The sequence below is a fragment of the Beta vulgaris genome, chromosome 9 (assembly GCF_026745355.1).
Source record: "Beta vulgaris subsp. vulgaris cultivar EL10 chromosome 9, EL10.2, whole genome shotgun sequence".
NCBI classification, from domain to species: Eukaryota; Viridiplantae; Streptophyta; class Magnoliopsida; order Caryophyllales; family Amaranthaceae; genus Beta; species Beta vulgaris.
The window spans coordinates 49,566,380-49,594,106 of NC_079210.1; the positions used below are offsets into that span (position 1 = coordinate 49,566,380).

The window sequence follows — 27,727 nt, forward strand, 5'->3', positions numbered from 1 at the left end:
AACAGACCGGTGTGGGCTAAGATTTTTCAGCCCGTGGACCAGCCCACCCAAAACGTGAATTTCACGGTCTGGTCATGGGCCGTGAAATCTCAACCCAGCCCACTACAACCCACATACCAGCCCACCCAGCCCACACTAGTGGCCATCTCTAGATCCTCGGATCAAAATGTGCAGCTCATTAGTGATAACCTTGCAATATTAGGATATTTTTCTCCGGCTTATACCAATGTTGAAGACTTTTATGTTTTCTATATTTTAATTTGTTTAAACAAACGCCTCAGATCAAAATGTAATACCAAGAAAACTTAGATCAATATAGTCTAACATGCTTAGTAAGTAAAATGTAAGATGTAAGAGTTGATACAACCCTCTCACAATCTCGACAATAATAAGGGGAGGGGGTGTTAGGGTTTCATAGGAAATGAAAATATTAAAAGATTTTGATTGGTTGAAAAAAATTTGGTTGTCCTATTCAGAATTTACAACTGATTATAGGGGATATAATTTGTAAAATGTTTTACCTGTTTTTATTATTTACACAAACTTATACTTTCTCCGTTTTATAATACTCGTTACACTTTCTATTGTGGGAAGTTTCACATTAATTGCTACACTTTCTTTTTGGGCAATAAACTCTATATCTTTCTCCTTTCACATGGGTCCCTTTTCTTTTTACTCTCTACCTCTCTCTTCTCCAAAAATTGCCTAGGAGTCCGTGAATTAAGAACTGTAGCGAGATATATGAAATGGAGGAAGTATTAGAAGGTGTGTGTGACGACGTATACACGTCGACACCTCTGTTACTCCACCACAATTGTTCAGTATGTATATATGTCATGTCAAATACCAAAAATAAATTAGCTTGCAACAAGATTTGAACCCATGACATCTTGCTTATACATGACACAATTAACATCTCAACCAAATTTTAATAATGCTTTAAATGTCCACATTATTATATTTATATTTTTAAATGTTGATTTTTTTTCTTTGCTATATTTTAATGCCAATGGAACAAAAAAATGCATATGAAATTCGAAAAAAAAAATACTAGCTATCTTAATTGTCATGTAATCTTCTTAAACCAGCAAGGGATGTATTAGTAATTTATTCACGTCCGTTTCTCATAAACCCACAGATCCACGGAGTCTAATATTATTAGTTTACTATCTCAATACATGTATAACAAGGCCCATTAGCTCAGTTGGTTAGAGCGTGGTGCTAATAACGCCAAGGTCGCAGGTTCGACCCCTGCATGGGCCATTTGTTTTAGTACAAAATACAAATCACAATTTTTTGGATAAAAAATGTGGTTGAACTTCAGAACTTTTATTACAAAAGTTATAATATCCATTTTTTTAATATATAATACAAAAACTTCCTGACATATACGTTTGGACACTATTGGCAGTGGCAATGTTGTTAAAATCGAGATTCTAGTTTGAATCGAAAACAACCTTTAGAATCGAATTGTATAATCGTAAGATTCTACAAACATATATAATCAAGATATTGCACTCAATCTTCATTGAATATGCTAAAATTGTAAGTTAAAAGACCTAAAAATTGGCCAAAATAGTTGTTTACCCACTATATTAACAATAACTAACAATATATATTTCTTATTTTCTTTGTTAGCATGATTTAAACTTGCGAGGTTTTCGCTAGTCAACAGAAATGTATAGAATCGTCTAAAATCGCGAATCGAATCGTCTAACATATTTTGAATCGTAAAATCGTAAGATTTTAAGATTTGAATCGCGATTTTAATAACTTTGGGCAGTGGCGGATGCAGGAATCTGACCATGATTGGTCAGTGGTCACACTAACTATGAACCCAGTGATGGATACTAAATCTAACCCGCGTGGATTCATAGTATTTCAAAAAAAAAAAAATTAATAAACATAAAATTGTTTATGCAATAGCTATTATATAATACTTATTTTAGGCATTAAAAAATTTAGAGGTACAAAAGGTAGGATTGGCAATCAGATTGGACTGGGTCAATTTCAGGTCACTTACCCCTAACCCAAACCGGTTCTAATTTCAGGTCGAGAATCATAACTCAAACCCGACCTTACCGATTTCGGGTTGACCCGGAACCAACCCAAAATGACCTGAAATGAACTTCAACTATACACTCTAAGTTATGAAAGTATGGGTTAATGACCTAACATGAAATTTAGGTAATCCAAGAATGGATTTGGCCCAATACAAAGAAGAATAACAAAAAATAGGTTTTACAAGTTATGAAAGTCTAGGTTAATTTCAGGTTGATCTAACCTGAAAATAATCTGACTTCTAAATCAAGTTATTCGGGTTATTTTCAGGTTGAAAAAGTCAACCTAAACCGAACCCATTATGTTTTCAGGTTGGGTTGGGTCGACCCTTTTTTTATTTAAGGACGAAAATCTCAACCCAAATTCAGAATGTTAAGGTCAATTTCGGATCGGGTTATCGATTTGGGTCAACTTTTGCCAACCCTAACAAAAAGACAATTAATCCTCAATTTTTTTTGGAAGAAATATATTTTCAAGTAGCCAGGTATTAGTTATTTGCAAACTAAAAATTGAAAGGCAAAAAACTCAAAAGCAATATGTAGAATCAGAGTAATGGGATGATTTTCATAGTAATCCTGATTCTTTTCTTTTTTTTGCCATTACAAAGCCATTAATATATTTTTGGTATATTGTATAAAGTATACAGGAAATTAAAGAGTTCATATTATTTCGATAAGATAATTTTTGAGCTTGGATGTTTTCAAAAAAAAAATTGGAATTATTATAAGAAGATGGTAAAAGTTGGGGTTATTGGGGCTAAAATCAATATTAATAAGTAGAGCTTTATCTAAAATTTTAAATGAAAAAGAGAAAAAGAAAAAATGATTGTTGAAAAAGAAAACAAAATAGTAAATGAAAAGAAATCAAATGTAGACTTTGCCATGAAAGAATTTGGATACTTCATTATTACCTTTTCCCATAATGGGTAGATATACATAAGATACAAACTACAATTAAGACTTTTCGTTGCTTGTACACTTGTAATTTACTATTTCTTACATCTTGTATATTAGATGTTCATGATCTTGTTTATGACAATCCTTAATTTGAATTAAGGTTAAGATTGAGTTCAAGCTCAAGCTTACATTTGGTTAGGCACTCTCGTGCTTAATTTTTAGATAACGAATCATACTTAAGAATATAAAAGATACAAAAAAAATATTGCGTTTCTGCTATACGAATTATATTTCTCCTAATGCATAAATTAGATTTAGGTTGAGTTATTTATTAAGGTTGTAAAATTGGTGTGAAGCAAGATTTACTCCTTTTTGTTAGTTTCTCACATGTTAAGAGAAGTGGAAATTATGTGGCCCACCATCTTGCTAGAGTAGTGCCTTTTGGTTATGAACAATGCTGGGTCAATCATTGTCCCAATGTTGTCTCTTCTGATATACTTATAGACACGTTGTCCCTAAATTAATGCACTACTTTTTCCCGTCAAAAAAAAAAATCCTTTCAGCATTGATCTTCTCCCTCCCATCCTCGAGTCCCAAAGTATAACACATGTAATTAAGCAAAATAAAATTCTAGTCTCAACTGAGCAATGTTAGGTCAATCATTGTCCGAATCTTATCTCTCCTTATATACTTATGGACACGTTGTCCCTAAATTAATGTACTACTTTTTTCCCCTTGAAAAAAAAAAAATACTCCTTTCAACATTGATCTTCTCTCTCCCATCCTCGAGTCCCAAAGTAAATAACATGTAATTAAGCAAAATAAAAGTTCTAGTATCATCAATAATAGATCATATGAAAGAAACTTGATCTAAAGAAATCTTTAAAAAACAAAAAGAAGAAAGGTTGAGCTCGATTTGAGCTTATAAAGTAGCAACTTTTTGACTTGTTAAAAAGCAACCTTATGGGTAGAAATTAAATTATTGACTTATGCTTAGCTCAATGTTGTGGGCCTATGCACCTTTCTTGATTCAAATTTAGTGCGCTTGGCAATTATTCATGTTTCAGGCTCTTTTCCAATTTCCTTTTTTGTTTTGTATAATCAAGAACGGTGGGAAAGTTTAAGCGCAAACATGCATCGCTGCTAACTTGCTAAGTGCTAGAGGTGATATGACCGGGCTTCACCGGGTTCGGGTTGGGCCGTTCCTAAAAAATGCATGTTGGTCGAGTCGGATTGGGCCAAAATTTTGTGCTCAAAGACCACTATTTCGGACCGACATGAGCAGGCTTTTGGGTCAAAGTCGGATCGGGCCTGACCCGACCACATGCCCAAAAATCTGCCCAAACCCACCCAAAAAAGGGGTCGGATCGGGTTGGAGTTGATCAGCTCTACTAAGTGGCACATCTTCTGGAGATGTTGAGGAGAGTATTCTTCAAGATATTGGACAACTTGTCCCATATCATAGTATTTTCATAATTTTACTATCAACTTGATACAATACATAACATTTACTTGATATGATAAAATGTTGTCAAGATATGATATGATAAGTTGGTGTCAATATATAATATACTAATCATCTAATACATCAACTAGATTTCAACTAACAATCTCCAAATAAAAATATATACAAAAATTAATTTTTTAATAATTTTTTATTTTTTAATATTAATTTTTGTCATAAAAATTACAGAAATTCCATGATATTGGACAATTTGTCCAATATCGAATATGGGAATAACAGCGAGTCAGTGCTTAGATTTTGATTATGTTAATGCAAATTTGTCTATGTAAAAGAAGAATCCGTTAAAAGCGTTTTTTTAAGTTAAAGCTCTTCCTATACTTAAATAAATGATATGATATTAATTCTATATTATTTTAGTTGACTTACTTACAATCTTGTTGAAAGTCAAAGTTGGAAAGATAATACAAAGGATAAATCCTTCAATATTTTTTCCTCGTGGTACATATTGGCTTTTAACGTTCTATCGACCATCTTATGTTATTTAAATATACATATTAAGTTCTTTGAATGCAACGAAACTAAAAAAGTATTACAATGTATCGTTTTCTTCACAAGTAACTAATCAATTTAAATGTTATGATACGTATTATTCTAAGTTTTTTTATTTAATTAATCAATTTATGTTATAAAATGTATTTTTCTTAATTTGTACCTGTGATAAATCATAAATGATATGAAATGATGGCTCTCACAAAATCGGAAAGTAAAGAGTTGCGTGAACATGACATTTTCAGGGCCTATTTTCAGAGTCATTTTTTATTCCATATCTTGAGATGGCCTAGTATGACAATAAGTAATTCGCTTGACAAATGATCTAATACGTTTTTATCTAAATAATCATATATAATTTGTCTTATCTATTGAACTTGTATGTTTTAAATTTGACCCTTAGGTGAATTGTATCAGTAGGTGTCTTTTTTTGTGTTTATTTTTTTTATTAGAAAAGATAATTGATCCGAATACCAACCTTACCAACCGTAAGTGTCTTTGGCCCATAACAAAGTTCTGCCAACATAATAATATCAATTCAATAAAGAAAAAGAAAAGGAAGTGAGAAGCAACATCGGATTCTCGAAATAGACTTGGTAATAAGGCAGGGAACATTAATAGCTAAGAGTAAGACATACTAGAAGGAGAGACTTGTGTTGAAATTGGCATCACTATAGCATGAAGTCCCCACAAGTACAACAGTGGAAACTGTAGGAAATGTGAACAGGTGACTTGATACTTGATAGTTTTGATACTACTAAGTTTGACTAAATTTTTTGTAAAACGTACTTATTTTTACTCATTTCCCTCTCAAATATATACATTACTCATCTTATTATTATACTCCCTCCGTCTTTTTTTATTTGCTACATTTTGCCATTTAGAGGTGTCTCAATTTATTTGCTACATTTGCAAATATTTCCATATATAGTACATAGGTCCCACACTTTATTTACATATTTGCCATCACTCCCTTCTTGATTTTGTAAATGTTTCCATATATAATACATAGGTCCCACAATTTACCTATTTGCTTTTTTGTTAATTCCATTTATGTCAATGGTCCCCACTCCCTCCTTGGTCTTTGTGAAAAAGTGCTTGTAGCAAATAAAAAAAGACGGAGGGAGTAATTTACTCTCTCCGTTTCCTAAAAATCTTCCCACTTACTGTTCCTACAGATACCAAGGAAAATCAAGTTGTGTGGGGCATGGTGTGAGTAAAGTAGGAGAGAGAAAGATAAATAAACAAATAAAAAGGAGTTAAAGTAGGAGAGAGAAAGGGAGTAAAATTGAATTAATAATGTAATGGTGGACCATATGATAGTGACATGAGAGGGTAAATAGGAAAATTTGTTTTGCCAAATAAGGAATAAAGCAAAAGTGGGAAGATCTTTTGGAAACACCCTTAAACGGAAAGAGGGAAGATCTTTAAGAAACGGAGGGAGTATAAGATAAGAGTATATTTGAAAATATTCTAAAAACAAAGTGAGTAAAACAATTTGAACAAAATTATACTTTCAGGTTAAGATGGCCTTTCAACTATTTTATTTTTCATTCTCCTTTAATTTCTAGTATATAATTATATTCTTCTCCCATTTTTTATTCCCTCTATTTTCAATAATAAAGAAAGTTACCCTAGTTTTTAATCCATTTTATGCTATCTTTCAAATGATTCAACCTGTATGATCTCCATTATCCATAGTAAAAGCAAATAGATAATGGTAAACTGAGACGAGCAAAACATCTATTATGACATACATCGGTTCGAAGTAAGTGCATATCACAATGATGAATTGGTATTTTAGAGTGAAGTGAGACCCCTACTAAATATTTCTCTTGATCAAATTCCTTATTTGTAATTTTGCAAGTTGCATCTACGAAAAGTATTACACAGTTTATACCCTTATGAAAAAAAATCATGCTAAGTAAAAATTAAAACTTTCACAATAGAACTTTTTATAATTAAAAACGTCCTTTCAAAACCAACTAGAAACTTCAACTTTTAAAGCCAAAAGCTAAGAACCAAAAACTAGCTTAGCTATAACCTTATAAGTTATAAATCCTATTATGTCATTTTGTTTTCTATTGGAAATAAAAATCACAAACCTAATTATTGGTAAATCATGAGCTTTAGACCTAACCTTTACCTTGAGCGTACTAAATCCTATAAGTATCAATAAGGATTTAACCTTTTAAAACCTTATAAATATGGGTTGAGTTTTTTTTTTAATGGAGAATTCCCTTGCAATAAGGGGAAAAATTAGGAATCCTTCTTACAAGGGGTGAAAATTGAACCTCTATCACATGATGGAATGAGGGTTTTACAACTACTAGGCCAACCTTGATCCTCAATATCGGTTCAATATGGATCGACTTCAAAAATATAGGGTATACCGTATTATGTAAGGATATTACTGAAATCTATCCAAAACTTTGACCCTGTTTTTTTGAACTTATTTTGAGTTCAGTTCAAATCAATTAATTTCAGTTCAATTCAATCAATTTCAATTTAATTAATTGCAGTTCATTTCAATTAATTGCAGTTCAATCAATTTCTCTCATTTCAATTAAGTTAATTTTAATTTAATTCAATTCAGTTAATTTTAATTTAATTCAATTTAATTTAGTTCAATCCAAAAAACGACCCCTTGTCATCCATACTTCTAATCCTGAACTGGTTAACTCCTAAGCCTAAGGTTTTAAAAAGGGTTCAATTTCCATTTCTTTTTCCTTTCCTTTTCCCTTTCTCTTTCCCTTTGAAGTGGAATTACCTACTTTATCCTTATCTTGGCTTGAGTAACTCCCCTTTTTTGCTATTCCACTCTACTCCTCCATCTTTCATCTCCAATTCCAAATTTGCTTTTCCGATCCCCTTTTCTTCTTCACCAATCCTACCTAAAATTAATGTATCTTCATCAACTAATTCATTCTTAGCCCAAAATCAAATGGAACAACAAAACCCAAACAACCTAAATTCAACTTACTTTCCTCACATTTTAGTTAGTGAAATGAGGAATAAAGATGATTAACAAAGTTAATAATGTTAAACATTTTGTAATTTGTATACTTCTTGTAATGCACAATTGAATAAAATTGGGTGTTAATTTAAGGCGATGGAAACAAGCACAACACCTCCAGGGTTTATAACAGATCAACAACCACAAGTAGCACCGCCACCACCATTGATGATGATTAGCCAACAACAACAACAACAACAACAACAAGGGAATCATTACAGTGCACCAAGTGGTCATGTAGGGCCTGTAATAGGAGTAGTGGCGATGATTGCGGTGTTGGGTATTTTAGCTGGGTTAGTTGGTAGATTGTGTAGTGGGAGGACAGTTTTGGGTTATGGTCCTCATTTTGATGTTGAAGCTTGGCTTGAGTCTAAGTGTTCATCTTGTCTTGACGGCCGTGTTGCGCCGTCTCGTGCTCACCATCCGCATATGCATATGAATACGCATATTATGATGGAGAGCTATCCTAATGGTGGTGGTGGTGGTGGTGGAGGTGGGAGAGGTGATAATGTTTCGATGCGAGTACCGACACATTTGCAGTCAGAGCAACCATTACCACAGGTACATCCACATCCACATCAGCACCTTCAACAGGTTGTTGAAGAGGGTAACAGGAGAAGTAGTGAAGCTGCTGTCTGCCCAGAGCCTGAGAAAAGAAAAGTACGGGTACAAGGACCGATACAGGTACAGCATCAGGAAGATCAGCAACAGCATCCAATTGATGGTGTTGTCAATGATGAGGATGAGTTAAGTGAGTCCTCGGAAGAGTTACATGACCATCACCACCACCAACAACACCGACACGAGCACCACCAACAACACGAACATCATCAACAACAACAACAACAACAACAACAGTATCAGCAGCAGCAGCAACAACAACAGAGGAATCAGCAGCAGCAACAACAGCTGCAGCAGATGCAGCAGCAACAACACCTGCAACAGCAACAGCAGCAGCAACAACAACAGGCTCATCATAATAACCGCATTGATTGAATATAATTTGTTAGTTAATGGGTGAATTTGATAGAAGAAAGTGGTTCAAGAACTATTACTGTAGTGCTGTAGTTCCAGTGTCAACCCAATTAGATGTGACTATGTATCTAATATCTGTCATCGCTTGTTAATCTGTTGTTTGTTACTCCTTATTTTGGTATTAGAATTTAATCACTACTACATCATATTCATAGATCTTGTTTATTCGTATGTGTAGGGGTCAGAAATTCTTAATTTGTGATGAACTTTTGTTTTATCATACCATTTTGTTGTTATACTATGTTTGACAGCGAATGTTGTACTTATATTGCGCTGTCAAATGAAGTATGAATGTTGCATATAGAATCCCAAGTTCACAAATCACAGCTATTGTGAAAGGAAATCAGGGTATCAACATCGTTCATTAGCCATATAGTAAGATGGTGAAATTTTAACTTCAATATCTAACATTAATGATTAGAAAATAAAATTTTAATTCCAAGTTAAGAAGTGAGGTCAACCCATCTAACTTAGACACATAATGAGTGTTTACTCGAATATGAGAGTTAAAGTGCCCGACTCGGCTATTTTGTAGAAAAAAAGTCAAGTTTTTAGTTTAAAATAAAGTATCCAAGTAAAATGTCGTGTCGGACATGACACTCCGTGTTTTGAGGTAGATAAAGGTGTCAGAATACACTAATGTCAAGTGTCAACCACTATACATCCCTAGGTAGGCTTAAGGTTTTGTGAAAGGCCTGAAAGCTAAGGTTTGTAGTATAAGACAATTTTACAATATTTAAACCCCATAGGCCCATTATATATAACTTTTTCATGGATTTCATCAGAAAAATCTATTTGTTGGGACCACTTATTGCTTTATTTTGATTCAACCCCAATTTTTTCAAATTTATATTATGGGTGTATTGAGTATTGACATTCAATGACTATCTTTTTTTTTCCATTATTTATTTGTAGAGCTTCAAATAAGCAAAACAAGTAATGAGCAAAAACATAACATTTAACATTGGTAAACTCGAATGTAGCATATAAGTCGTTGAATATATCTTTAACTTTCTTCCTTTTCGTGACAAATTAGGTTAGAAGATATGTTCGAGGGATTGACTCGGGATTCAATTGCTTGTAAAGATACATTTACGGAAGGTTTTCAAAATTATAATTTTTTTTTGTCCGAAGAAATGATTTACCGAATGATCCAAATAATGAGTCACCATTGATACGGACACACCTGGATCGCCAAATATTTGTGAGTTATTCTATTCAATCCTTTTCCTTCTTCTTCTTGCTTGTACTTTTTTTATCAGTTGCATATATATTGCATTTTGAGATTGAAATGCCTCATTCTTCCTCTTCCTACCCTAAAGGTGTAAACCCAAGCAAATTTTTGATGATGGTGTGTAATGAAGGAGGCAACTAGCAAGTGTGGGATATTTTTTGTGAGGGGAAAGAGTAATAAATAAACATCGGGTAATGAAAAATTGCAGCCTTTGTCTCACGCGAAGGCCTAAATGTGTCGCTGACATAAAGGCCCAAACAGAATTGAAGTTGTCATATTATAAAACAGATTCATGAAATAGAAGTTCATCGTGGAAAAATAGTACTCATTTCGTTTCAACTTCAATTAACTTGAAAGGTTGAACCAACCAAAGTCCAAGCTAATTCAGTGAACTAATAATGTTGTCGAGGAAGCCAAACTCTTACTTAAAATCAATTAGGGGGTGTTGTTCATATGATTCTGATATAAGGTATGTATTTAGAATGAGTAAAATTCATATTTAGTATTTATTTACTAAATTAATAGGTTTAAAACCTATATCTCAAATTATAAGATATGAGTTTTAGAAACACAATAATTATTAGGTCCGGACTATGCTCCGAGTAAGAAAAAATTTCATTTATTAATATAATACTTTATTATAATAACACTAAATACAACTTAGTCTAGTGGTTAAGACTTTCGTATATGTAATTGAGATCTCGGGATTGAACCCCTATACTATGCAATTTCTAAATATTTTTATTGTACATAGATTACATGAACTAAACCTCCCTAGGGAGAGTGCCACATGGCACAGTTTCTTGTTTATGCACGTCTTTTAATATATTTGTATAGATTGGGGAGGTGGGTAATTGACATGGCTCGTACCAATACCTCTAGGTATCAAATAAAAGAAAAGATTTCATTTCCAAATAAAACCAAATGGAATGTTGATGCGTCCTCCTCCGGGCATGGCCCTGAATTTTGGAATCCTCCTCCTCCGGGAACCTTGAAATGGAATGTTGATGCGTCCATTAAAATCTCCCACTCTTCATTTGCCATTGGGGGAGTTCTTCGGGATCACAATGGAGCTTTTCTATGCATGTTCTCAAGCCCAGTACCTTTCATGGAAATCAATAACGTTGAGGTTCTTGCCATCCACAGAGCCTTGAAGATCTCATTTAGCAGCACACACACTAAAGAGTTTCCTATCATCATCGAATCTGACTCCTCTAACGCTGTGAATTGGAGCAACAAAAAATCAGACGGACCATGGAATCTGAACTTTATCATTAACTTTATCCGAAACTCAAGAAACCAGGGCCCTGGGATCTCTATCATCTACAAAAGTCGAGGCACAAACATTGTAGCAGACATGTTGACCAAGCAGGGATTAACAAGGAAAGATGAATTCCTAGCATGGATTTGAAAAAAGAGCCCGCAATTTGGTATATAGTCGAATTGTAATTCTGTATTATCTTGAAAAAGAATTTTGGTGTTTAGCTTGCTAGGCTGGGCTACAAAATGAAAAGCTGGGCCATAGACGTGTAATCTTTTGTGGAAACGTCCTTTAATCAATGAAACCAACAAATTATAAAAAAAAAAAAAACCAAACATATGGTATTTGGTATCGAGTACCAAGCTTATAATGCATTGGTTTCATTCATGATTTTCAATCCAATACCACTATATGAACCAAAAACCCCCTTATTGTTTTTGTTTCTTTTCTTATACTAATTATAGATATAAGTTTAATTTTCATGTAATTTAGGATTTCCATATCAAACCGATAAATAAGAATTTCAAATAAACACATGGGATAGAGTATTTTGATTTGATCTTAGTTAAAATTAGAAACGCGACGTATCCATAATGTAGTATTACTCTCCTGGTCTCATAAATAAAGAATTTTCTTAGTTTATTCGCAAAATCTGCAAATTTATGCAGATTTTCTTTTATGTACATTTCAATAACAATTAAAAATATATATAAAATTTGAATGTAACTAATGAGTTTTACATGATTAATTTTTCGTTGTACCCCTCAAAAAAAAAAAAAAAAAAAATTTCCGTTGTATATTAGTGAAAACTCGTGTTCAAAGTTTATGGTATTTTTCTCTTAAAAAAGCAAATAAAAATTTATTATAATATTTGAGAGATTTTTTGTTCATATTCATTGAGTACTTTTTTTCTTTTGCAAAATTAACGGTTGTTGGTCGTCATATAAGTTGAAATTAAAGACCAAAAACCCTTGGGTCTAAATGTTTAATAGTATAGCTTCTTCTTTCCCATATGAGAGATCAAGGTTCAAATCTTGGTGGAAGTAGAAATTTCAGTATTGTTGGAGAAGGGTTGGAGCTTGTTGGACCTCCGAGTGAGTAACTTTGTGCGAGGATAATATAGAGGACTTTCCAGAAGGGAAAAAGAAAAATTGAAATTATGTTTATTGATGTACGATGATTGATGATATATAGAATGTAGATTGCTTTTCGTAGTGGCAGCAATAAACATAATGGAGAATGCCACTAATTTAATCTTCAACTAAAATGGAATATCTCTCACTAATTTAATTCTACTATTTAGCGCTTATCTTAATTTTTATAGTTCTTGTGTCTATCCATTTGAGTGGAAAATTTGGTCATTTGGTCCACGGATGCAATCGGAAAAGAAACCAGTTAGTGGACTGGTGGTAGACTGGGATAATGTAGTATTATATTATAATTAGTGGATTGTCTCCTTCCAAATTAAATATTGCTGTAATTGAGTAGTACACTCGTTTTAAAAATAAACTATTTTTTAGGTCCCAAATTTTCAACTATGTACTGAATACTTAATTACATTTTTCATTTACTAATATTTTACTCTAAATGATAAGATTAATAATTACCATTTGATTAAGTAGTTAATACTTTAGTATATAAATTTGAAGTCATGAGAGCAAACCTTATCCAATTTAATTCTACTAATTTTTCTTATTGTGTAGATACATGGAGTAAAACTGTATAAAAGAATGCCACATCACCATTCTTTTTTTTACTAATATAATTACTTTTAAGCCAAACAGTTGAAGATAATGATACAATATGGAATACAATGCCCATAGTAGGTTTTGGAAATGCTTTTGGTGGTGTTTCAGCAGTATGCTTGAATTATCAAATCACCTAACATGTCGGATCCAAATCGATATGAAAATTCTGGGTCTTGAAACAACATTGTTCGACTTTAATTAACATGACATGTTTTTTTTGTTAGCCCGGCTTAATCGGACTGTTTTATAGTTCTTCTATTGCATTTTAGATAAAGTGCTTGTACATGCAAGAAAATTTAATTGTAAAAAAAATAAAACCTCATAAATTATAGTAATAGTATCAGAGTAGATTAGTAGCAAGATTTATTCATAAAACTTCAAATCTTTTAAAATTGGTCTAATAGAAATAGTGTTAGGTAAAGAAGTTGGATCGATTTGGGGTAATAGGAAATTGGGTTGAAATTTGATCAGATCAAAATTTTTACGACATATGTAGGTGAGTACTGATCACAACTTTTTGGACACACTTATGAAGCTTTATTCCATCACCTTAATTATTTCCACTCATTCTCGAAAAATAAGTCCTCAGAGTTAATTAGAGTTAACCAAATTTATTTCAAAACTACGATAATTAAGTTGTTATAGCTCCGATTAAGTTAAGTTTCGAACCAACAAATTTTGATAAGTAAAGTTCAAAACTAATAGGTTGAAATGAATTTGAATTTGTTAAGATGGGTCAAAATAAGTTGATAATAATGATAAGGGTTGGAGCATCGTTGTCAGTATGCTGTATTCCATTTTAGTCTATAGATCATGTGCATTGTTATAATTTAACTTACTAAAATTTTGTAAAAACTTCAATGAATACGACCATATAATGTCCATGTACAACCATCCTCTATTCCCCACATATTTGGCAACATCTATTTGTCCTTTTACTGAGCTCATAAAACTAATGCTTTATAAATCGATGAATGATAGGACAAGAAATAACTATCAATGACTACTATATGTACTTAGATTCGGAACTTAATTTTGGCTATATATAACAACTTTTGGTAAAGATATAAAATATGTAATCTAGAATGGGTTGCATAATAATCACTATTTAAAAGTCCTAGTGATTGACATTTGCATTATCTCAATGAGCAATGAAGTTATCAACTTTTGTCTTGTGTCTTGTCTTCAAAATATTAAATTCTTGCATATTGTATTTAAGCAATCAGTATGCAATAAACTTGTCTAATCCCTATAATACTTCTTATGTATTTTTTCTGTACTCAATTTATCGATTACTTTCTCTGTTTTTTTTTTTTATATCATTCTCACTTTTTTGTACGCGTCTCCCAATACACTTTTTTGAACTTAAATATCTTTCATTATATATTAGTAAAAATTATAACGATTGAATATTAATAATCTACTAATTGAGAGGAATCAAACAAGACCCAATGACTATATTTTTCTTATAAATTGAACAAAATTGAGAAGATTCTCTCTAAGTATGAATAGTGCCAAAATTCCAAGTGAGAAAAAAAAAAACGGAGGGAGTACTTTCTTATATCCTGAACTCTTGATTTTTAAAAGCAGGGAAAAAGTCTATAGGATGAGATAAGGAAAAAGTCTATACTCAATAAACTTGTCTAATCCCTTTCTCTTTACCCCCTTTATCCCTCTAAACAAGTACAAACGTTAGGGCCCGTTTGGTATTACTACGATTTTCTGTTTTTTAGTTTTTTGATTTTTAAAGTCATATGATATATGTCATATGAGATATGACAACTAAAAAGTGAAAATCACTTTATCTGATATCCTGTTTTTGGTTTTAGTTTACAAAAAAACTAAAAACTAAAAACAAAAAACAATAACAAACGGGTCCCAAACAAATTGTTATATTTTATTTATATTTTTATGTACAATTTTTATACAATTATACAAATAAAAACTCAAAATGTCATAAATCATAAGTACATAAACGTTAAAATATTGCAATTTTTTTTTTTTAAAAAAAATTTAATAACTGTGGATTAACTCCACTGCCGCACAAATAAACGGAAAAGAAAAGTGAAGTACTTAAGTTTCTTGAAGCTTCTTCTTATGCACCATTTGCCATCAAAAGAGAAATAGTGTGAGGATGGTGATGGTGTGGGGTCAGGCGTCAGTTGTGCGAGAACTTCAAATCTTCTTGAAACTTTTTTAACATCTTTTAGACAAAGGGGAGGCATTTTTAATTTGGCCCAACAAATTTGCAATCCTATATTGGAGTTTAGATTAATAGGGGTGTGTTATTATATCATTAAGTAATAATTATAAATTAGTTTTGATTAGGTCCTATATATTTCACTCAATTATTATTTAATCAATATTATTGCTATTGATTAAATTACTTTAAATTGATCAAAGCTAATTATTATTGATCGAAGCCATTATATTATTAGTTTCAATTGTTTTCTAATTATTATAGATGATTCCTTCCCCCCCAAAAAAAGAAGATGATTTTTATTGAATCGATATAAATTATCTATCGGTTAATTTTTTAAAATAACATTAGTATTTTCTAACTAAATATTATTTTTAGCCTTTTTTATATAATTTTTATGATCATAATTACTACAATAAACAAATAGGCTCAAATTAATCATGCATTACTTGTAGTTATATTTTTACATAACTAACATATTATTTCTAGTACATAAAACTATGTTTGTCCTTATAAGTATCATACATTGTCAAAAAAATTCTACCTTTACCTTTGAAGACGGTAATTGAGGTGAGCTTAAAAAAATAAAGAAATATTTCAATTCTAAAAACCAATTTCAATAACCAACATTTTTCATCTCCTACATATCTTTACATAAGAACTATACCAATTAGATCAACAACATCTCCTCAATGTAATCAGTTGAGCACAATAAAGTATCACAATTCATGAAAAAATAACGATTTTACAACCCATCAGGTATTTCAGCGTACATCTAAGTAAGTAAAAAATTACCTCCATTCATCAAACTAGATAAGCAACAATAAAACACGCGTTAGGTACCCGACAACATAATAAGCATGCTAAACTAACCTACAATTATCCATTTTGAATCATGATTAAGGTAAAAATAGCTTTCAAATCAAACAACCAAATGAAGAAAACACACAAACAAAACTAAATAGGTAGCCGGCGGGATTTAACCGTAAAAAGGACAAAAACGTTTGAAATAAAAAGCGGGACCAACCAACTCTTTCTTCCACTTCTATTTCCACAATATTGCGTTAAAATCAATCAACTTTTTTTCTTCATTTTTTTAGGGTTCTTTCAATTTTATTGTATCTTCATTTTTCAGTGAGAAATTTCTTACTACAACTCAAAAATGGCGAGAAAAAGATGTTACCTTGACATAAGTATTGGCGATGAACTTGAAGGTAGAATTGTTGTTGAGCTATTTAACGACGTCGTTCCGAAAACCGCCGAAAATTTCCGAGCACTTTGTACTGGTGAAAAAGGTATTGGGCCCCACTCCGGTGTACCGCTTCATTACAAGGTTTTCTCTCTCCTCTTTATTTCTCATTTTTAATTTTAATTTTGTTTTGATTTTAAGATGAAAGTTCTGAATTTTTTTTTTTGAAATGCTTGGATTAATTATTAATTTCTCATTGTTTACCCATTTATGGTGATTTTTTAGCTGCTAATTTTAGTGATCACAATCTTTGCTATCTGTACTTTTATGCTTGTATGTTCTAGAAAGTTTTAATTTTGTTTTGATTTTAAGATGAAACATCTGAAAGTGTTAATTTTTGTTTGAAATGCTTGGATTAATTATTAATTTGTCATTATTTACCCATTTATGGTGATTTTTTAGCTGCTAATTTTAGTGATCACAATCTTTGTTATCTGTACTTTTATGCTTGTATGTTCTAGAAAGTTCCTTTCCTTTTTCTGAAAATCTCATCTTTATTTTAGATTTTGCTTTTTTATTTTTATTTTTGTACTTTGAGATGTGAATTAAGTTACCTGAAATAGAATTCGAACAATATTAAGCCTTTATTTGTAGTGTATTTTAGGGTAGTCATTTAAAGAATATAGTTTAGTTGTTATAATTGTCAAATTTAGATTTTTTTTTAGAAATTTCAAGAATCAAGTATCTGGGTGTTGTTTATATGATCCAGGAACTTTATGTAGATTAAGGGCTTTTGTTTTGGTACTTTTGTCAGTTGTGATTGTTTTTGTACGAAATTTTCCATTCTTTGATGTTTGTTGAATGATTGAATGACATAAATTGACACCCATTTAGATGGGAAGATTCTTAGGTGTTCCGGGGTGAACATAATGTTGCATCTCACATGGAGAAGAAAATTCGAAAGATCATGCGAGTTTCTTTGTGTGACATGGAACACCGTGTTTGGGGGAACATGATAGACTAGCTTATTTGTAGGATTATATTCACTTTCAGCGTAGGTAAAGAAGATTGGGTTTTATTGTTTGTTTTTGATGTAGTAGTGATAAAAGCAGGGGAGATTTCATCGAATTTGTGTTGTAGGGAAGTTCGTTTCATCGTGTTATCAAGAGCTTTATGATCCAAGGAGGAGACATATCAGCTGGAGATGGTACTGGAGGGGAATCAATATATGGGTTGAAATTTGAGGATGAAAACTTTGAGTTGAAACATGAACGGAAGGGAATGTTATCAATGGCTAACTGCGGGCCTAACACCAATAGCTCTCAGTTTTTTATTACTACTACTCGGACTTCTCATCTGGATGGGAAGCATGTTGTATTTGGTAGAGTGATTAAAGGTATGGGAGTTGTTCGTTCCATCGAGCATGTCAATGCTGATGAAAGTGAACGCCCTAGCCAGGATGTTATTATTGCTGATTGTGGTGAGATTCCTGAGGGGGCTGATGATGGCATCTCAGATGTATTCAAGGATGGTGATACCTATCCTGATTGGCCAGCTGATCTCGATCAGAGTCCTGATGAACTCTCTTGGTGGACTGATGCTGTTGATTCTATTAAGGCACTTGGAAATGAACATTTCAAAGTAAGCAGCTGATCTCTACCATGGTCCTGATAAATATTCTGTTTTGAATTCTAATTTCCCTTTTTTTATCCAGAAACAGGACTATAAAATGGCTCTAAGAAAGTACAGGAAAGCCCTACGCTATTTAGATGAATGCTGGGAGAAAGATGGGATTGATGAAGGTGAATTAGCTGTTGCTGTTCATTTATTTACTTGTTACGATGATCCAGCAATCTACTTGTTGGCTGTTACTGGTTTAAAATCTGCCTCACTTATTATTTTTTTCAGAGAAAAGTGCATCATTGCGAAAAGTCAAGTCGCAGGTTTTCACAAATAGTTCGGTAAGCTGTCATTCTCATTTGATTTCCCCCTGTGTAATATTTATCTTGTTATTATCTAATCTTGCTTGAACACTTAGCATAGTATGTTGGAAAAAGGTGGATCATAGGTGTAGTTGCTTAAATTTCCGAATTTAGAGTTACAAGAAGTTCTCTGAACTAAATAAAAACCACTAAGCTAAGTATTAGTGATTTAGCTAAATTTTTATGGTTGGTCGGTAACAAAGAGGAAAACATAAGGCTGCATATCGATGACCCTAGAAATCATAATCTGCTAATACTTCTATATTGTATAGATCTAGATCATTGATGAAAGTTAGATACGTATCCCAAACCTCTCACTCCCATGGTTCCACCATCCAGTCGATGCAAAACCATCAGAAGTCAATATGCTACATCTCATGTGGAGGACTCAATTATTTGTGGAGCACAACTTGTGGAGATGTGATGTTTATTGGTTGTGTCATTATGATCCTGCTCTCATGGTTTTCTGTTCTAAGCTCTATGAATTTTAGAATTAAAATTGATTTGTGGACTGTGTTATCCTTCAAGAGATAACGTAGTTTTGTTTTTAATTCACGAGCAAGAAACTGTTAACCAGTTTTATCTTAGTGTTATCAATTTCAGTTCATTTCACTGTTCACCGAACTCTCACTCTGAGGTAGAAAAACCTCGTATTTCCTGGTATCCCTATGGAAATACTTGCGCCTTTCCTCACCCCAAATGTACCATTTCGTTTTGCAAATGCTGTTAAAAAAATAGTGTATTGAAGTACGTATATCAATAATGATGGTATAACGAGATTATATACAAAGTATTACTGTATTAAAGTACCGGAAACAAAAAGTTCAAGTGATGTATCTATGTGCCAATGGTGTACAATCTCCAAACAACTACCTGTTTTTTTAATTGAGGAGATTTAATACTCTTGTAGTTTCTTCTTTATATCTTTATTTTCAAGATTTTCTACAATCCAGTGGATAATGTTTTTCCTGATGTAAAAAATTTACTATCTTCATATTGGACTGATTTTGCTCATGTTGAAGCCAGAGTATGGGTAAGTTTTGACCTTGTCGGTCTATCTATGGTACTTTAGGCCTGTAAGTTAAAGCTGGGAGATTTAAAGGGCGCTTTAGTGGACACTGAATTCGCAATGCGTGATGGAGAGGATAATGTCAAGGCTTTGTTTCGCCAAGGACAGGTTGGTGATTTTCCTGAAACTGTCCTATTAATGGCTTGTGACATACTGTGGTTGTCACTCTACCTTCCCTATCTGTTAATGTTTATCTGATTTGATTTTGGGATCTCCCAAAATCAAACCCCCTTTCCTACTACAAAAGCATTTCACATATTTTCTTACATTTGTTTTTGGCCATTGACATGGTCTCCAATGATGCAATTTGAGTAGGATTTATGTCGACTGCAGAGAACCTGTACGTATAAGTATGCTGCATTGACGTCTGACCTCTTGTAATTTGTCTGTTCCTTAGGCCCATATGGCTCTTAACGACATAGATGCTGCTGTTGTAAGTTTCAAAAAGGCATTAGACCTGGAGCCTAATGATGGTAAGAGACAATTATCCCTGACATGACTGTTGCTTGAGTAATATCGATGACAATGAATCAGTGTGTGTATTATGAAGCTAATACATCTGTGTTTGTTCAGCTGGTATCAAAAGAGAACTAGCTAGTGCAAGGAAGAAGGTAGAGTACATGTATAGTTTATCAACCATAATAAGATGTTGCATACTCCCTCTGTATTCTTTTGGCCTTTACACTTGCAATCTTGTGGTCAAACACTCAAAATTTCACCATCTTTTGAAGAGTATATATATGTGAGAACAAAATAAGGTCATGTTGGGATCTTGTTTAGTTTCTGACTGATGTATTATCTTCAAAATATCAAAATTTCAGTGTTTTTACTAATCTGCATTGGAGAATGTGTAGAAGCAAGTGTAAAGAACAAAAGGAAAAGGAGGGAGCAACTTCTAGAGATTTTAAAAGGCTTTTTTTTTGGTGTGCAGATTACTGATAGACGTGACCAAGAGAGAAAAGCCTACTCTAAGATGTTCTCGTAGTTCTACTGCACTATATGGTATGTGCAAATGTTCTTTCTAGCTATTACTTGTACAAGTTTCCTACGTAATAATTGTGATTCTTAAATTATGGTGTACTGTTCTTGGGTGCTATACGTTGTGTTTCAGATACAGTCGATGTCGTTGGAAAGTTCAGGCAATTTGCTTTACAGGCTCCGCCCGAGCTTAAATGAGGTATAAACATGCTATACATGTTACCATTGGAATTTATAGTCTGTTTTATAGTTTCTTCTAGCCTGATCTTAGTTAACATTCCCGGGGTCGGTGGACTTGACACTCTATTAGACCTTGCCTAAACAATATATAAGGGTTCCTAATTAAAATTCTAGTTTAAAAACTATGATTGATTAGTCATTTCAATAGAAATAGTAGGAATTATCGGATTATGTGCCAAAAACAGTCTTAACAAAAACATTGGGATTACCCCATTAATCATGTGATCCGCGTGTTATATATGTTAAGGGCGTTTTACTTCATGTCATTAATGTACAATAACAAAAAAAAATAAAAATTGCATAGTATAGGCGTTGATCTCATATTCCCATGATCTCAAGTTCACATACTAAAGTTTTAACTACTAGACCAAATAGTATTTAATGTTGTCATTTTAAAGTATAATATTAATAAATGAATTTTTTTTACCCGAGACATAGCATGTGCCTAATAACTAGTTTAAACATTATTAATGCAAGCTTTTTTTTGGTTTGTCTTAGCAGCAACCTTCAGTTCTGGTGGAATTATCGGGGTGGTGCCTGCAAAGTACAAATCCTGAGCCAGGTCTGCCGGTGAACTTTGGAAATCAAGACTTTCCAGCAAGATCTTTTCTAGGGATACAAAAAGAGAAAATGAACAAAAAAGACTTTCGAACATTTCTGAAGAGTTTACTCTTATATTGATAACAACATTATGTTTAAAAGATGGGAACTTTGGACGATTTTGATTTTCCATTTCTGATCAATGTGATGATGACTGGTACTAAACTTGGACTCATCTTTAGATCATTCTATAACTTTTAAAGGTCGTATCGACTTGAAATCTTGAGGGATCGTTTGGTTTACCGTCCACGAAAATTGAACTCGGAACAGAAGGGTAGAATGAATGATTCTTCAAAAAGGGTGTTGTTATTCTTAGTAGAACTAGGGTGATGAATCATATAAGAACAGAATTTAGGGCAGAAAATAATAATTGGATTGATAATCAACTATGCATATCGAACAAAACTTACTTACATGGAAATTACTTGCAGCAGCACAAAAGAACCAAATAGAAACACAAGTGTATTCTGAACTTCTAATTCTCTATTCACCAGCACGTCAAGTGTAGAAGCTTCAGGTGTAGGTGCACTGATGCACATGTACATTCATAAATAAAATATCTATGCCTGATTCCTCAAATAACTAAAACATGCATTAACAGCAAGATGCCTAATCTAGTATAACAAAAAAATTACTTCTCATTAAGACTTTCTTTCGAACTCGAGGTAGATTTTCTTGTATAGCCAAATCAGAAATAAAATAACTATAAGTTGTAGTTCTCAAGCCCTAAATCTCGTAGAGCATCTGTTGCAGCAGCCTTGCAATTTTCATGGCTTTCTTTAGCCCTTCTAATAATCTTCTCAATGCCATTATCAAGTAAAATTTTTCTGAAAATAATGGCAGACATGATATTAGTTGTGGAATCTATGATTCTTGCAATTATAATGGGCGCTCCTAGCTCTTTTGGAACTTCATGCTGTAAACGGTTAAAGATAGAGGCTAACATGGAATGTTTCCAACAATGTCTTATGCTTACCTATTTTCAGGGTTTCTGACCACAAGATTTCGTATCATTAGACAGGCGTTTCTCTGCAGCAGCTGTGCAGCAGGAAATTTCTGCATGGTCCGGATTGCCAGATCTCCTGCTCCAGCTTCGATAGCACGAGATGCATGATCAGGAGATCTTAAGCAGAGCACACTGATAATATACATAATCTGCAGAACCACACAATTATTAGTTATTCAACCATCATGCCAATATGAAAGCACACAACCACCACAACAACAAATGCAATTGTTGCTTGCGCCACATAGCTACCTCATTCAAGCATATACTAAGAGCATAGGGTATGGTTGCTTGCTTGTTAGGTTAAATTGATAAATCCAAATTACGAAGAACATAAAAGTAGGTGAACTATCAGAGCGTAATCCAACAGGCACATATATACTATGTATACTATTTATAGACAATGGCAGGTCACCAAAATTGTCATGCTGCAAGTTCCATGCTAATAGTTTGCACAGTCTTCACCTCTTGTATCACAGATGGCTCATCTGCAAATCTTCCAGAGAGCCTGACCAATCTATCCATACCTCCTTTCTCCACTATAGCACTCTTATTGTGATCACTTCCTGCCAACTATTAAAAAATGAATTGAGAGATAAGCTTCAAGAATTGAACAATAAAGAGCGATAGAAATGCAGAATCCATAGACTACAATCAGATGAGTGAACTACAGGAGCAAGAGACATATTAGTGGTTTGGAACATACAAGTCATCCATAAAATTACTTTTCATGATTGTAATTTGCAATTACATCTTTCCTTCTGGACAAAAAAATCACACCGCTATCCTCAAAGTTTCCGACTTAAGGACATTGAACACCTATAGCAACCACCCTATTGTAGAAAACCCCAAATATACGCCCTGACAAGAATATGCAGCCAATGGTGCACTTCGGACTCTACTCCACATGTTTGTTTCATATTAGACCTGGATAAGCCGAATCCAGGCACGGAAATGCCCCATCCACCCTCCTGATATAAGGGATCTAATTACCATGGTATGATGGGATAGTCAAAACCCTAATTTAGACCAAAATAAGGTGATAATGCACTAGGGTATTGAGGAATGCCACCACTTCATGTATGGCATACTACAAACATCCTGTTTATTGATGACTTGGTGTCATAAAAAAGTTTTAATTTATACATAGTTTTGACATTCATTACATAATCGTCACAACATCTCTCTCTAGCCGCCACATTGTCTCTTCTAACAATAATTTCTCTGAGAAACTCAAAGTTTCTAACAATTATAAGTTACAAGTTACAACAAAAGAACGCATGCTAAAAAATCTTTTACACTCACGACAACCCCCCCCCCCCCCCCTTATGGTTGCCCAAAACACCTTGTTATAAGTTCTAACCGTTAGGAATTGCCGAATTCGGAAGAGCTCACTTTCTCTATACTTGCCAGGAGGATGATCATCCTCAATCGCTGGGGGTCCAGGTTTCCCCTTTTTTTTGTAAGTGCTCTATGTCCAGATGCTAGTGAGGTGATAGTCTTTTCCTATACTTTGATTTAGCTCAGCAATCAAAGCAATACTCACATCAGATCCATGATATACTACAAGGCTACAACTAATGGATCCTAGGGAGGTAAAGACTGTGCAACTTTACCTCTAATCAATTCAATACTAGCATATGAGAAGTAGCAAAAGACCAGCAGTTGAAGCAATGCTGAATGGAAGGTCTTTTTAAAAAAAAACACTTTCACTACAGAATTTTTAAACATTTTCTCCGTAGCTGCCATCCTTTTCGTTTGCAAACCCAACAAATTCATAATCTAAATAAATTCCTCTCTGTTCTGTAATAATCACTTCCTTTTCGGATGCCCTAAAACAATTGTCAACTTCCAATGGCTATAGTTTAAAACTAAAATAAATGGTGGGAACATCATCTAATGAATACCATTCCCTTTATATTTGTCCCCTATTTATGGAAACTACTATGGGATAAAAAGAGTAAATCTTGTTAGGCAGAACAATAATGAACTAATATGGATCTTGTCACCCGCAAGATTCGAGCCTCTGAGGAGGACAGAACATATGCAAGCCTACTATCCAGTTTAATCCCACAAAAAGATGTTTTCTAAAGGCCTACCGAGAAAAAAGTGAAATCAAAAGATAAATAATATATAGGATATAGGTCACTTGGTCTGTCGACAAGAGGAAGCAAGTATAAGACACCCAACATTCTGTAAGTCAAAGTATTTCTTCCTCAAACTTCCCTAGCTTGAATGGCTTTTCTATATTTCTTAGTATTTGTCAAAAATCATCTGTTGAGTAGAACATAAGCTGTAATTGCAAACCTTAGCTAATAATGAGCAGCATGTTCGGGCTACAGACTTGTTCAGTTGTTCACCACTGTCATCAATACATCGGAGAACAGCATCAACACCACCCTTGTCGGCTATACTTCGGCAAATTTCATCCTGCAACCACATAAGACCTATCAGTGAAGGATCTAGCAGCAATCTTACGACACTATATATAAGACTCACTTTGTACCAATATTACAGTCATGCAGAAGCACCCTATGCTGACATGTAATATAAGGCCTTGTAAGTGGTAGATTATCTTTCTTAACTGCCTAGCCTATTACAAGTGAAGCTTCACAGAAACTGACATATTTCTTAAAAACACAGGATGTCAAAAGAGATCAAAAACTCAAAATTGTGAAAAATACAAGACAGTTGAAAACTGAAAGACGAGAGCTATGTCAAAAGCAATCTACCGATAGTAAGATGTCAAAGGTGAGTTTAAGAGAGGCTGCCAAAACTAATTTGACACCTTGAGCTGTTCACTAACGGTTAGTGAGGCAAATAAAGGCCCAATGCTCGCAAGCAGATAGTTTATTCACTCTAATTTGCAGTCGTTCCTCATTCTTGAGCTAGTTGGACATCTACCTTTTCAAACTATCAACACTGTTAATAGTTAAAACTTACAACAAAAGACCTTCATGCCTTCGTGTCAAGATTAATCTATCCTGTCATGGCTTCCAGTGATAAGACATGATATTATTTAACAGTGACAAGAAATTGAAATGGTTGCAATCTTCAGAGGATACTCAAACATTCCATGGAAAGTTGACAGAAACAGAGAAAAATAAGAACAACCAATAAGAAACAATATACATACATTCACAACAACAGCCTTCAGAGCAACACTAGCTGAAACTAAAGTGGGTGACGTAAGACCTTCATGAAGGGAGTCCACAAGAGCTTCAGCAATTCCAACTTTTGCAAATTGCCGAGCATAACCATAAACCTAGAATCATATGTACAACAAAAAATATTACTCAAAAGACCAAAAGCATACAAAAGCCAAGTAAATTATCCAGCTTTTAGCATTGGCCAGTAAACCCAAAGTGAGATGTAACTCAAATGCAAATAAGTCAAATGTGTAAGTTCGTAAAGGTGGAGTGACCCTGACGTACTTGAGAGGCAGCAACACGATAATCATCAGGAGTCACTAAAATGCGTATAGCATCATACAGACTAGGAATGCCGCCTTTATTGTGCCCCTTCAATGCGTTAATCAGGAGTTGATCAACTTTCAAATTCATAAATGACTCCTTAAGAATCTCATTCCCAGTAGCAGAAGCAGCAATGACAGAGAAGCAGCCATTTAACAACTCTGCATTTTGTGTATCCTGCTTCAATAATCCTATTATGATATCTGGACCACCACACTTGAGAAAGGTTTGAGCGCTCGGAACATCTGAGAAAGAGAAAGCCGGTCATGAAAAATGCAACAGTTAAGGTGCATAGAACTGTATAATAGAACCTTAAGATGACACACAAAACGGCAGTAAACAGAAAACAAAACACTCAATTAACACTGACTTTCAATTTCAATATTTCACCATTTAAGAAACCACAATTTCAATCAACAAAGTGAAATGTGATGCAAACAGAACCAATTTCAAGAAAAAAGAATCACCATTAGCAAAGTAAAATTTGATGCAAAGAGGAGAAATTTCCAATTCATCTCCAAGATGTACAAAAGTTGTAAATCAAGTGACATTTCCGTAATAAGATTCCACTAATGTACAGCCCTATAACCTACAAATACTGTCGTGATTTTCCTTTACCAAAAGTTAGATTATGTAATATCTAGAAACATATAGTCACAGAATCTATATATGTTGTCGAATCGACAATTCGAGATACTTTTTGTCGATTACATCTTGGAGATGAACCAGATGCAAATATCAGAAACCTTTAATTACAATTAGCAAAGTGAAATGTGATACATATCAAAAAATTTAAATTCCTCAAGATTTAAACGACAAATGCAGAAAAAGGAGTAAAGTAAACAGTAGAGTAAGAGGCATACCACGAAGCAAAGAAGTGAGAGCTTGGAGTGCTGAAACAATAATCTCCTCATTTCCACTACTAGAAACTTTACCACAAATTGATGTAATCAACTCAACTCCTCCATTCCTAACAGCTATGGCGGCATTCGCATTGGAATCGGAAAAACTTTTATCAGCATCAGAATCAGTAATATTAGTATTAGAATCACAAAGATTTGCAAACTTAAGCAACAATGGCGGCAATTCCAGCAATTCTCTCTCCTCTTCATTCTCAAAATTCGCAAAGTGATTCTTCAAATTATCTAGTGATTTCATCACTGGATTTTCCTGCACCGAACTCTCACCAGGCACGCAAGTGATGATACCTTCATCAAAACACACACAAAAATCAAAAATCAAAATCACGCAATTCAAATCAAATCAAATAATTTCGATTTTGAAGAATCAGTGCGAGTTTAGAAGATAATTTTTTACCAAATAGATCGACGCCTTGAAGAGTGAGAGAATCAATGGCGTCTTGAAGAGCTTCAGCAGCTTCCATTTCAAAATCTTGCATGTTTTCTCTGACTACTTCGTCGAATGCTTCTTGTGATATCATTCTCTTCGTTGTTGGACCTCCCATTTCTCTCTCCTACCTCTGCGCTGTATCAATGGAGTTGAGTAGGGTTGTGATTTGTGAAGGAGATTGGAGTTTTGATGAAATGGCGTTTGATTACTTCTGTTACTTTATAGTTTCTCGACTTTTGTTTCTCGCGATTTCAAATTTCCGACATTACTAGTTACTGTAAATCAGTCTGAGAAGCAAGGCTCGTAGTCTTGTGGAATTGTTGTATGTGCGGCCCAACTAAACCTTGGCCCGACTAGCAACAGCCAGAATCCAGA

At 33.6% G+C, this 27,727-nt stretch overlaps 3 protein-coding genes and 1 non-coding gene across 7 annotated transcripts; 3 read left to right on the forward strand and 1 right to left on the reverse strand.

The window, feature by feature from the left end:
- Positions 1-1,189: 1,189 nt before the first annotated feature.
- Positions 1,190-1,263, forward strand: TRNAI-AAU (transfer RNA isoleucine (anticodon AAU)). The gene has a single exon. It is a non-coding gene; the product is annotated as a tRNA-Ile (tRNA).
- A 6,421-nt stretch (positions 1,264-7,684) lies between these two features.
- On the forward strand, positions 7,685-9,176 carry LOC104905017 (uncharacterized). Its single transcript, XM_019252044.3, has one exon. The coding sequence runs from the start codon at positions 8,084-8,086 to the stop codon at positions 8,981-8,983; it is 900 nt and encodes a 299-aa protein (XP_019107589.2). The 5' UTR covers positions 7,685-8,083; the 3' UTR covers positions 8,984-9,176.
- Positions 9,177-16,417: 7,241 nt separating this feature from the next.
- On the forward strand, positions 16,418-21,698 carry LOC104904465 (peptidyl-prolyl cis-trans isomerase CYP40). 3 transcript variants are annotated; one of them, XM_010692718.4, is made up of 10 exons: positions 16,418-16,798; positions 17,795-18,295; positions 18,369-18,456; positions 18,563-18,615; positions 19,709-19,813; positions 20,103-20,178; positions 20,279-20,316; positions 20,637-20,707; positions 20,817-20,882; positions 21,422-21,698. In XM_010692718.4, exons 1-8 carry the CDS (start codon positions 16,628-16,630, stop codon positions 20,688-20,690), a joined length of 1,086 nt encoding a protein of 361 aa, XP_010691020.1. In that variant the 5' UTR covers positions 16,418-16,627; the 3' UTR covers positions 20,691-20,707; positions 20,817-20,882; positions 21,422-21,698. The 3 variants fall into 3 exon arrangements, with proteins under 3 accessions (XP_010691020.1, XP_010691019.1, XP_048491706.1); XM_010692717.4 differs by having other exon boundaries at positions 16,419-16,798; positions 21,425-21,698; XM_048635749.2 differs by having other exon boundaries at positions 16,662-16,798; positions 17,767-18,295; positions 21,425-21,698.
- A 214-nt stretch (positions 21,699-21,912) lies between these two features.
- LOC104904466 (uncharacterized) lies at positions 21,913-27,635 on the reverse strand. 2 transcript variants are annotated; one of them, XM_010692719.4, is made up of 8 exons: positions 27,320-27,634; positions 26,866-27,210; positions 25,964-26,247; positions 25,666-25,794; positions 24,837-24,959; positions 22,995-23,102; positions 22,500-22,678; positions 21,913-22,350 (listed from the first exon to the last, which is right to left on the reverse strand). In XM_010692719.4, the coding sequence occupies exons 1-8, from the start codon at positions 27,465-27,467 to the stop codon at positions 22,227-22,229; spliced, it is 1,440 nt and encodes a 479-aa protein (XP_010691021.2). In that variant the 5' UTR covers positions 27,468-27,634; the 3' UTR covers positions 21,913-22,226. The 2 variants fall into 2 exon arrangements, with proteins under 2 accessions (XP_010691021.2, XP_048491705.1); XM_048635748.2 differs by lacking the exon at positions 22,995-23,102 and having other exon boundaries at positions 27,320-27,635.
- Between the last annotated feature and the right edge of the window lie 92 nt (positions 27,636-27,727).